The following is a 12629-nucleotide window of genomic DNA, read 5'->3' as shown; positions in this document are numbered from 1 at the left end:
AACTGAAATTCTTTTTCTTTGTGTGTATTTGAGATAGGTAAGAAAGTTTCATCAACTTTCTAGAGAAATAAAAGAGGTGCAATAATCAGAAGAAATAGAATAGCAAATAACAAAATAGGGAGTGAGCAAAATAAAAATCAATAAAAACACCCCATTTACAGATATATACCATTCATACACCAAAACACAAGGGAACTGCTAGGTCATTTTATTTATTCATTCCGATTTTTTTTTTTTTTGAGAAGGGAAACACTTCCCCTTCCAAACTCCAAACCATAAGATAGCAGTACCACTACCATCCCCTTCCCTAACAAGTAAAACCACTACAAAATATCCACAAGAGAAAGAAAGAATCCCCCCCCCCAAAAAAAAACAAACAAAAGCAACTTAACCACAAACTTATCAAGCCTTGACAACTCTAACATGTAAGCTCCCTTACCTTAGCTCTCATCCGAATGAGGAACTTGGGGAGTTTTTAACGTATCAAGGCCAACACTCCTATACTGCCAAATTAGTAGAGTAGTAGTCTGTCTCAACTGCTCAAGTTAAACCTAAGGTACAGTGAGAAACACAAAACGAGACCATTTCCAGTTTAGCCCTAGATCTTAGAGATAAAGGGGTAAAACTGGAAAATTGCACTTAATCCCTTAACTTGATGGTGATACCGCACAAGGTGATGGGTCGACCTGCTTTTTATTTGTCAACCAATGATATCCTTCTAAGGTCAGATACCTGGGTATGTCGGAACATATGAGAAGTCACTAAAGTAAGTGATCATTGTGATAGGATCAACTGTGTCGAACAAGAGTACACTCTAATGGAAACCTAAAACTGTCGAAAGTGAATTTCAACTTATTTTGAAACCAATTTTGCAAAACGTACTTATAAATAGTTTATTTTGTTAAAGAGTTTGCAAAATGGTTTACCTCGGGATCCAAAGTAGAGGGTGTGACACTACACCTTTTTTCTCAAAGAAAATAAAGAAGATGCAGTTAGGGAAGATGTCCTTTCCTATTGACAATGATTGGATATTATTGGCTGAGAGGTTAGCTGCAAATGTCTTATTAATAACCCAATGGGCCGAATTTGGGCCTAATTAGTGTTGAGACGACTCACCAAGTTTCACCTTGTGAATTTGGCCCATTTACTTTAGTATATGGTAGAACCCTTTTGGTTTAAATTGAAATCTATGCGAGTCCCACACCACACAAAGATAAGGTTCAATAGCTGGTCAAAGTTGTGAGAGAACAGGATTACTTAAGAGCCAAATTTGTTTCTAGCTTCCTAGTTTGATTAGGTAGTTAGTTTGTTGGAAACTTAAGGTTGAAGTAGGAAACTAATTAGATCTCCCCTATCCTAAGTTTGTTAGCATTGTTTCATAATTTGCAGCCTTCCTAATCAACTAGGAGACTGATCAGTAAACTTCTACTTTGACTCTTAGAGTCTAAGCTATATAGAAGATATAAAGAAGGGAGACTAGGCTAATCAATCAAGACAAGCTTTCTTGCAAAGAAACCCTAGTTCGACCTAAGGAAAAAAAGGAGGCTATTTTCTTCTTCTCCCACCCAAGGTTTTAGAAAAAAATCTTCAGCCTTTTGAGAATACATCAGAGGTACACCATTGCTGAATCTGATCCATCTTTTGGAGTGCAACAATCAACATCAATTCTCCCAATTGTCTAGCAAGATCAATCTCCAATTTTGGGCTGTACCATCTTCAGCTTGTGGACTTTGTATCAAGTAAAATTCTACCCAATTGCTGGAAATTGCTTTGGCATGATGTGATAAATCGATCCTTAGAGAAAACAAGTTTCTCATGAGAGATTTGACCACTCACTTGGGCTGATTTCAAGAATTTTTGAAATTCATCTTAGCTACCATCAAGATTTGACCTTTATAGATTTTTCTCAGCCTATTCTTCACAAGCTCCTCTCTTCTTCCTCTTTTCTCTTCTATCTCTTCTTTTTTTTATCAGTATTCTATCTCTTCTCTTTCACCTCTGATGTCTTCTTTCTCATTCATTCCATCATAGATTTCATCATTCTAAGTAGTATACTATGTAATTAATAAAGCATTCTTAAAAGTTCACATGAAAATTAAGAAAAATGCAAACCTACCTAGACTAGTGATTGTTATGCAAAACTTCACTTTCCAATAAGAAAATTGGCAATGGAGTTGAACCTAAGAAAATTGGTTATTGAAGGTGACTCAAAGGTGGTGATGAGATGTCTGAAGGAAGATAACTCTGGTATCTGGAACTACAGCAATGAAAAGAAGTAGTTTAAGTGACTGACTAGGGACATTGAGGTGAAATACAGATGAGTGAATTACAGACTTCAGAACCGTTTCTTGCTCTAATGGTTTGGTTTGGTCCTTCAACCTTGACTTGTGCTGGGTTGATCTAGAGGCCTCTTTAAACAAAGAAAAATAGATATTGGAATGCTGCTTTTTGATGTAGCCACTGCAAGGTTAGTTGTTTTCTTTTTGGTAAATAAATGGAAATTCATTCAACCGTTGGGCGGGTAGATACAAAATCATTTAACTGAAAAATCAACCACCGGTCTGGAGCAGGTCCCCCGGCCGGAGGGGAGGAATACAAAAATGGAGCAGGCCTCCTGGGGAATATGGGTAAAAAAACGTCGGCCGGTGGGTGCAATTGGACGACAATGGATAACCAAGAGATATCATATCAGCCCGTACTGATGGCTAGAGAAATTTGTCTTACCTCTTACTTACGTCACTGATCAGACGAAATTTTAATTAATTTCCTTTCACTGCCAATATAATACCAAAACGCTGATGGGTTAGCCAAGCAAGGGGTGAATAGGGGATCTTTCTTTTAGGCTCATTTCTAATTTTGTATCCTTTGTTTTGTGCTAGCGGGAGAGTTAAGAAAGTTCACCTCCCCCGTCTTGTAATTAAAGCTTCTTCAATTAATAAATTTTGCTGTTACTGATCAAAAAAATAGCAAAGATTTTGGTATATGGCAACACTTAGTAGTTAGTTTGAAAATAAGAATAACCAGAAAATTCTATTTGGTTATTAAAATTGCAAATAGAGCTGCATAGTGTTGTATCCTGGGGTTTGATAGATTCAGGACTTCTATCATCTATCAAAACCACTAGTAGTTGGGTTGTGACATGACAGTACAATTGGATTGTGACAGGACAGCCCAGCAAATGGTTTTAGTAGATGTAGGCCCCACATCAACCAAACCTAGATTGCAACATTAAAACAACTTCCTTAGCAAATGGAGAGAGCTGTTACCATCTTCTAATATCTTGCCCTTTTGTTGTGAATCTTTGGGAAAACATTTTTGGTCCTTTTGGGTGTAAGTGGATGATGCCTCTGCAAATCAGGGGGCTTTTTGACCCTACAACTTTCAGGTGGCCTAAGAGGAGAGGCATAGCATTATGGAGATGTGCTAGGACTGCTCTAGTTTGGAAAGTTTGGGAGGAAAGAAATTACAGGATTTTTAATGATAAAGGGATATAGCTACTGTTTGGGAATGTCTGCTGATAAGGGCCATTAACTAGGCCAAATCTTTGGAGTTATTCTAATCCTTCTCCTTTGATGACATGTGGAGAAACTGGGAATCTGTTGCAAGCTCTTCCTCAGTTCAGGACAAACCCGTAGTAGACTGGAAGCCCCCAGAAGAAGGCTTTATAAAGCTCAACTTTGATGGCAGCAGCCTTGCCGATCATGGACCTGCTGGTATTGGAGGTGTATTCAGGAATGAAGAGCAACAGATTGTCGCCCTATTCTCTGGCCCAATCGGAGTGGGGGATGCATTTAATGCAGAGACGCAAGGGGCTCTACAGGGAGCACAAATTGCTAAAGAGTTGAATTTTAGGAGGTTGATCATTGAAGGAGACTCTAAAGTGGTAACTGGGTGGCTGAAAGAACAGACAGTAGCTTGGTCTTTTAGGGGAGAGATGAGGAGATTCAGGTGGCTTACCTATAATCTCACTGTAAGAGTTCAGTGGGAGAGGAGGTTGGCAAATGGGCTGGCTGACCTACTAGCTAAGCAAGGGGTGAACAGGGATCACTTATTCTGGGCTCAATTGTAATTTTACTTCGTTTGTAAGGCAGCAACCCGCACCTTCTGGGAGAACTCTGTTTTGTATAGAAGAAAAACAGCCTTTTGAAAAGAAATGACTGTTTAAAAAGTTGCAGAAAATCAAAAGAAAGTAGCAGAAATCAGGTTTCAAGAAGAAGAAGAAGAAGAAGAAGGTGGCAGCAACTAGGGTTTAGAGAGAGAGATTTTCGAACATAACCTTCTCACTTACACCCCTAATTCCATTTCATTAAGTAAAACTTTAATAATTTACAGAGAGGCCCCTAGTTGGGCAGAAAATTAAAAAACATAACACAAGAAAGAATAAAGCCCAGATTAGGGCCCATTACAGCAAATAACATAAAAAATAAAGAAGGATAAACAGCCTATGGGCCATTTGACCCATCTTCTCTACACTCCCCCTCAAGCTAAGCATAGATGTCAATCATGCCAAGCTTGCCAGTATCATGCTGAAGTTTAGCCTTGGGAATGCCCTTGGTGAGAAAATCAACTAACTGTCCTTCAGAAGTGATGAAAGGTAGACACACTTCTCCAGAAGCCACTCTTTCTCGAATGAAGTGTCTGTCAACTTCAATATGTTTAGTTCTATCATGTTGCACTGGATTGTGAGCAATGTTGATGGCAGCCTGATTATCACAGTATAACATCATTGACTTATCATGCTCAATACCCAATTCCTCCATCAAGGATCTAAGCCACAGTAGTTCAGAAACTCCATGAGCCATGGCTCTGTATTCAGCTTCGGCTAGAGATCGAGCAACAACTAATTGTTTCTTGCTTCTCCAGGAGACAATATTACCTGCCACCAAGCTACAGTACCCAGAGGTAGATCTTCTGTCACCAATGTTTTCGGCCCAATCAGCATCTGTGTAGGCTTCAAGTTTCATATGGCCATGCTTAGCAAATAGAATTCCCTTTCCAGGGGAACCCTTCAAATAACACAGAATCCGCTCTCTTGCTGCCATGTGAGTATCGCTGAGAGCATGCATAAACTGACTAATGCAACTGACAGCATATGCAATGTCTAGCCGAGTCATGCATACATAGAGAACCTTTCCAAGTAGTCTCTGGAAGACTCCCTTATCTTTTAACAATATTCCATCTGAAGCAAAGAGTTTATGACTCATATCAATAGGAGTAGCAACTGGTTTAGCACCCACCTTCCCTGTTTCAGAGAGCAAATCAAGTACATACTTTCTCTAAAAGATAAGTATCCCATCCTTGGATCTAGCAATTTTTATGTCAAGAAAGTATCTCAATTCCCCCAGATCTTTGATCTCAAACTTTGTATGAAGGAAAGATTTGAGATCATTAATCCCCAATACATCATTACCAGTCACAACAATATCATCAACATACACAATCAGGTAAACGGCCAAGGATCCTCTCCTCTTCACAAAGAGGGTATGATCAGATTGTGTTTGTACATAGACAAAGCTAACAAGGGCAGCCCTAAACCTTTCAAACCATGCTCTAGGGGACTGTTTAAGTCCATAAAGAGATTTCTTCAGCCTGCAGACCTTCCCTTTCATATTTGTTTCATACATCCCTGGAGGAAGACATATAAACCTCCTCATATAACTCTCCATTCAGAAATGCATCATTTACATCCAGTTGATAAAGTGGCCAGTTTGAGTGTGCAGCAAGAGATAGCAGAACTCTCACAGAAGTCATCTTGGCAACAGGAGCAAAGGTCTCCAAATAATCAATCCCATATGTCTGTGTATAACCTTTTGCAACCAGCCTAGCCTTCTACCTTTCAATGGTGCCATCAACATGATATTTGATAGTAAAGACCCACTTACAACCTATTGGATCCTTCCCTTCAGGCAAATCAACCACTTCCCAAGTGTCATTCTTGTGCAGGGCATCAATTTCTGTTCTCATAGCATCCCTCCATTCTGGAATAGTAAGAGCTCCTGACACAAACCTGGGAATTGGATTATAAGCAACAGAAGAAATGTAGGCAAAATATGAAGGAGAGAGCAAACTATAAGAAAGGTGTTTGGAAATGCAATGTGTTGTACACTTCCTTTTTCCTTTCCTAATAGCAATAGGGATATCAATGTCTGGGAAGGATGACTCCAAAGGGGTTGTATCAGTACCTGTTGTCTCTTCTGTGACTGGGAGTGCAGGAGACTCATGTGTTGTAGGGGAAACAATCTGCTCATTTCTGGTTCTCTGTCGTTGGTACAACCTGGGATTAAAAAGAGGACGAGGAGGTAAAGGAGGAGGGATAGGAACACTGGAATGAAAATGAAATGGTTGATTCTCCCTTGACTCATTTGAAGGAGGAAGATTCTCAACAAAAGACTCAATTGGGACAGGAAGGGGAAGAGCAAACAACTGTGACAAATTCTCCCCCTTTGGACAATGCCTCTCCTGAGAAGAATCATAAAAGGAAGAGATCTCATCAAAGGTGACATCCATTGAGACATACCGAATGCCAATCTTCAGATCAAAACAACAGTAACCCTTTTGTGTGGGGGAATAACCAAGGAAGATACACTTGTGGGCTTTTGGTTCAAATTCATGTCTCTGGACGCTTGGGATATGTACATAACAAGTGCAACCAAAGACACGAAAAGGAATAGGAAAAAGATCTTTGTCCGGATGAAGAAGACTGAAGGGAGACTTAAACCCCAAAACCCTGGATGGCATACGGTTGATAAGATAGGTTGCAGTGAGAACAGCATCACCCCAAAATTTTGTAGGGACATGTGAGGCAAATAGAATATTCTTGAAACTTCAACAATATGCCTATTTTTTCTTTCAGCAACTCCATTCTATTTTGGGGTCCTAACACAGGAGCTTTGGCGAACAACCCCCAAATCAGTGAGATAGCAAGTCAGGTTTTTCTCAAAATATTCTTTTGCATTGTCAAATCTGAAAATTTTAATTCTGGTAGCAAATTGGGCTATGACAAATTCATGGAATTGCCTCACAAGTCTGGAAACTTCATCACGAGACTTCATCAAAAATATCCAAGTGAACCGAGAAAAGTCATCAATGAACAAGATAAAATATTTGTAGCCACCCATAGTAGGTAAATGGTAAGGCCCCCACACATCAGAGTGCACAATATGAAAATGAGAAGATCTTTTATTACTTTGAGGATAATTGTTTCTACAATGTTTTGACAATTCACACGACTCACAATGAAGACTGGAAAAACTAATTCCCTTAAACAGTTCTGGGAATAAATGACTTAATGCAGAAAAAGAAAGATGACCCAAACGAAAATGACATAACATCACTCGACTGATGGACTCTGTAGATGTAGACCCAAAAGCAGCTTTTCCAAGTTGTTCATGGCACTATCCAGGAGTGTCCAGCAGATATATTACATTCGCCTCATGGCCACTCCCAATCACTTTCTGAGACTCCAGATCCTGAAAAACACAGTACAAAGGAAAGACAGTTACACAGCAGTTCAATGACTTAGTTAGGCTACTTACAGATAACAAGTTTGTATTTAGCTTGGGTACATGAAGAGCAGAAGGAAGTACCAAGGAATTTGTAGCCTTGATGGTTCCCTTGCCAGAGATAGAAGAGAGCCATCGGCTAGGGTGATTTTGTCACGGCCAGGAAGTAAATCATAAGAAACAAAGCGGAAAGGCTGGTCAAATGATCAGAAGCACCAAAATCAATAATCCAAGGGATCCTACGACTAACTGAAATAGTTGCACGATTGGCAGAAGCCCGTATACCTGAATGAGCAAATGCAGAAGATGTTGAATTTCTTGGAGGATTGGAAGAAGAGGCCACACCCTCTAGGTGACTGATCATCCTCCCAAACTTCTCATATTCTACCTTCATAGCTATTAATTACTCACTAGCCGTCATCTCTTCAGTTTGGTATCTGTCACTATCTGGACCAGCAGCAATATTGACACTCCTTGCCTTCATAATATCAGACTTCTTTTCAAACCGAAGAGGAAGAAGCTCATGATGCAATTTCCAACACTTGTTTTTAGTGTCTTTTGGCTTTTTACAGTACTCACAAATAATCTCTTTCTTCCCTGAGCTACTTGGAGCCCCTGCAACTCCCTTGGGTTTCACTCCCATATTAGCAAAGTGATCATTTAGTACCAGCCCCTTGGACCTGGACAAGTCTTCTGCTTTCTTCACTACATACCAAGGCATAGGCTTGAGACAGTGAAACACTATCCTTGAATAAAATATTTTGCTTTGTGATGTCACTCTGGATTCAGCTCTGTCAAAAACTCAAACACCATGTTTCTCTCAACAAGTTTCCTGTAGGTCTCAACATCATTAGTGGTGTCCTAGGCTACAGCTTCTATCAAATCTATTTCTTGCCATAAAGACTTCAGTGTTGAGAAATATATAGCAAATGGTTTCTCCCCCTATCTCAAATTCTTCACATCACTTCTCAGCTTGTAAACCCTGGCCACATTTAATTTTTGGGAATAGGTTTCAGCAACACTATCCCAAATTTCCTTCGCTGAATTCATCCACAAATAGTGTTGACTAATCTGTGATTGCATTGAGTTCAAAAGCCATCCAATAATAGTATAATTTTCTTGCATCCAATTTTCATATGATGGATCATCTTCCGAAGGAGCCTTCTTGCTCCTGGAGATAAAACCCCATTAGCCTCTAAATAGATATGAACTTTTACTAATTGTGACCAAGCCAGATAATTAGTTTCATCCAGCTTGACTATGGTCACAGCCAGTACAGAGTCTACATAGGCTCCCGGAACCTGTCCAAATTCAGCAACATGCTTGTTTTCAACTTCTGAAGGGTTCATCTCCTTAAATACTACAAAAATAACTTCTAACAACTTCAAATAACAATAAATGAAGACAACAAAAAAACGTGTTGTGAACCAACCTCTATGCAGCCGTACCAGCTACCTGCGTCACACCCGAAAGCCGGGAGAAATAGAGAAATCTCAGTCTCTCCTTGTAGACTTCACAGAACACCAATCCACTTTATTCGATCTTCAAGATGAAGGATGAGAAGGCCTTCAGTCACTGAGCGCCCAGGTCAAACTCCCTATAGAGCCCGCAATCAAATTTCTCCAAAAAATTAGGGTTTCGGGCAACACACTTGAATCTGTCAGGAAGACGACAAAACCAGTCCCCTTCTCTCCAGAAACCACTAACAACTAGACTGAAATAGGTTTCTTTAACTATTCATACAATCCAATTCTCCATACACATTGTGTATGGGAAAAAAAAGAGGTGAAAAGAGGGGAAAACGAGCCTGCTCTGATACCAAGAAGAAAAACAGCCTTTCGAAAAGAAAGGACTGTTTAAAAAGTTGCAAAAAATCAAAAGAAAGTAGCAAAAATCAGGTGGTGACAACTAGGGTTCAGAGAGAGATTTTCGAACATAACCTTTTCTCTTACACCCCTGATTCCATTTCATTAAGTTAAACTTTAATAATATACAAGGTTGGGCAAAAAATTAAAAAACATAACGCAAGAAAGAACAAAGCCTAGATTAAGGCCCATTACAACAAATAACAAAAAATAAAGAAGGATAAACAGCCTATAGGCCATTCGGCCCATCTTCTCTACATGTATCCACTTGTCAGTGTACTTTATACTTTAAACTTTATCTTAATAAAATTCTTCATGATTCATCAAAAAAAATTTCAAAATGTTATGACTCAAATGTCTTCACTCCACTGGTAGCCACTTTCTAGTTCTAGATGGTGATTGAAATTGAATACTAATGCAGCAATAGATGAAAGATAGGAGAAAATTGCTTTAGGTCTAGTGATTGGAGATCATGCAACAAGCCTTTAGACACACTCAGGGCTAATATTACAGAATAAGGTTTATGTGTATGAATTAGATGCTTTATGAAAGGATTTACTTTGCAAGGATGTACAAATTCCCTCGTGAGATCAAATTAGATGTGTTGGGAGTGACTGAAGTGGTTACGGAATAAATAGGTCAAGTTCAGCAAATCTCAGTCAGAGTCAGACTACATGGTAGCTATGAAGTCTATGACATATGTGTCATGCATCATGCCACAGGGAACCTGTTTAAAGCTTCATGCAATTCCACATGAGATCAATGGATTTGCCTCTCTTGGCGCATGAATCTCTTAAGCAGCAGATAAAATAGATATTGATCAAAAAAATAAAAAAAAAAAAACAGCAGATGAAACAGATAGTAGATCAGATAGGGCTACCTCCTGAATTCTTGTTGCAGATATTGATCATGGAGTCATGGACTTTCCAGAGTGAGCCGACCACATGGGCAATTTTATTTTTTCTGATGCTGTATTTTATAAATACATTCCACCAAGGATAGGAGAACACCCTTGGATGATTGGCCTCGTAACTAGTAATTTCCTAGTTATTCGGTAATTAGCTATAAGATGCCTTTTGGGTTCTGGAACAACAATAATGAGAAGAGGATGTTTAAGTGGTTGACTAAGGACATTGATGTAAAATGTATTTGGGTAAAGAGAAGTGCCAACTCCTCCACCGATGGTTTAGCTAGGCAAGGGATGATGCATAGGGATTCTATTTTCTGAACTCATTTGTAACTGGTTTTTCTCTCCTTGATTGTTTATTCTGATCCCTTGGGGAGCTAAGATATTTTATCCCCCCCCCCTTGTATTTTAATCTCATATATTAATGAAATGATTCCTGTTATTCATCAAAAAAAATATATATATTGAACATATAACCCATAGTTAAAAGGAAGAAAAAGAGAGAAGATAAGCAGTTGTCGATTGATCTGGGGTGTCAGCAACAGAAGAGAATGAGATCATTGCAGGAAAAAAAAAAAAACAAAATATGGTTTTTTCTGAAAGACTAAGCAAGCATTTGAAATGGAACCAAATGAATTTTAAGGAAAGGAACATGGTTCTTTTCTAAATTTAAATGATAAGTTTCAAAAAAGAAGATACCACCTAAAGCACTTTCCATTTTCTATTTTGTGTTTTATCTTCCTTTACAAGGTGGATTTGAACCATGAAGGACAGACCACTTTACTAGAAAGGGGAAGCCAGCAATGTGAGGCCTTATTTCCGGGTCTGACTTTCTTTTCAATAAGTGGATTCAAGGAGGCATTATTTACTAGTATTACTTTTTTAAAGATACAAAAAAGGCCAACAGCGAGTAAACAATTTAAACAGAAAAAGAAAAACCTTAGTCTTCCAAAGGAAAATAACACCATTATTCACTTACAAGAAGACCAGCATTAATTAAGAGAGAAATATGCTCATCCTTCAAACTTCCCCCAAATGACAGGAGTGAACACTGCAATGCAGCAAAGAGTACCAAAACTGTAAAAGAAAAAGACAATGATGAATAAATGGTTAAAGCATGGGATAGATGTATGACAAAAAATTTAATTCCTGAAAGCTAAACATCACCTATTAGCTTTCATATGTTAGTATTCAATAGCATAAAATTTACCATATAGATAGATAAAATATATGCAGTTTAATTTCATAAAAATAACAGTCAAAATAAAAACGAGAAGGCTCAATTAAACCATTAGGTGAACTAGTCCAATATTCATGGCACCTAAATTCTAGGAGTTCAGCTTCAATACTTTTCAAAATGAATGATGAAATAATAAAGTAGCATAAATTTTGAGACAATAAGAGCTTTGAGTGCACATGCAAAACCATGGCTCACAATATTGACAAGATTTGGGGAAATTTCCCCAAATTCTTCATCATCATCATATGGAGTTGGCTACATGTGTGTTCTGTCCAGTGCCATATCCACAGTTCCACCCTAAGTCCTTTTCAGTCAGCCCCTAGCTCTTCTAGCCCCTTCAACTTTTAACATATCACTTTTTCTAACAGGTGTTGTAGATGGTCATCTATGCATGTAATGAAACCATCTCAATCTACTTTCTCCCATTTTATCACTTGTTGATGCTTCTCCTAGGTTCCTTTGTATGACCATTTGTGACTTTCTTACCAACTCATCCTTCTAAGAATTCACATTCTGCCACACTCCTCTTTTTTTTTTTTTTTTTGACCTGTTGTTTCTTAGCCGCCCAAAACTCCTCCCCATACAACATAGCTGGCCTTAACACCTATTTAGGAGTTGACAGCTGTACTTAACTCTGGAAAGTTATTCTTAAGTTGTATCAATGAAGTTACTGTTTCCAATCAAAAAAAAAACCATAGCTGGCCTTACAAATGTTTTATAAAATTTTCCTTTTAGCCAAAGTGGTGTTCGCCTATCACACAAGACTCCAGATACACCTCTCGTTTTGCCTATCCTGCTCTAATTCAATGGGCAACATCCTCAAACTCTCCTTTGTTATCAATTATTGAACCAAGGTAACATCCTCAAACTTTCCCTTGTTTTTAAATATAGGCACCTTAATTTGTGTTCTCCGTTTGTATGGCACTTTCTTTGCTTTAATTATCTTGTTAAATGGTTTAGTTAGCCAAAACAAGCCTACCTCTCCCATCCCCTTTCCAAACTTCTATTATGATATCATCAGGTACTAACGCCGTTCCCTTCTTCATCTTGTTTAATGCTTCCTTCATTTTGGTAATACTAATTTTACAAAGGTATATGTTATTTTTAGTACTATT

General features: G+C 38.5%; 1 protein-coding gene across 5 annotated transcripts in view; it reads right to left on the bottom strand.

The window, feature by feature from the left end:
* LOC104602898 (Serine/Threonine-kinase) overlaps positions 1-12629 on the bottom strand; it is an 84371-nt gene that overhangs the window by 36813 nt on the left and 34929 nt on the right. For all 5 annotated transcript variants that reach the window (XM_088894971.1, XM_088894969.1, XM_088894968.1 and 2 more), the window contains one exon: positions 11254-11325. In XM_088894971.1, the coding sequence (XP_088751097.1) occupies positions 11254-11325 (72 nt within the window). The remainder of the gene's footprint in view (positions 1-11253; positions 11326-12629) is intronic.

The sequence above is a fragment of the Nelumbo nucifera genome, chromosome 1, assembly GCF_055504915.1.
Source record: "Nelumbo nucifera cultivar China Antique chromosome 1, China Antique-T2T, whole genome shotgun sequence".
Lineage (NCBI taxonomy): Eukaryota > Viridiplantae > Streptophyta > Magnoliopsida > Proteales > Nelumbonaceae > Nelumbo > Nelumbo nucifera.
Note: the sequence above shows the minus strand (reverse complement) of the source record. Positions and strands in the feature narration are given on the sequence as shown.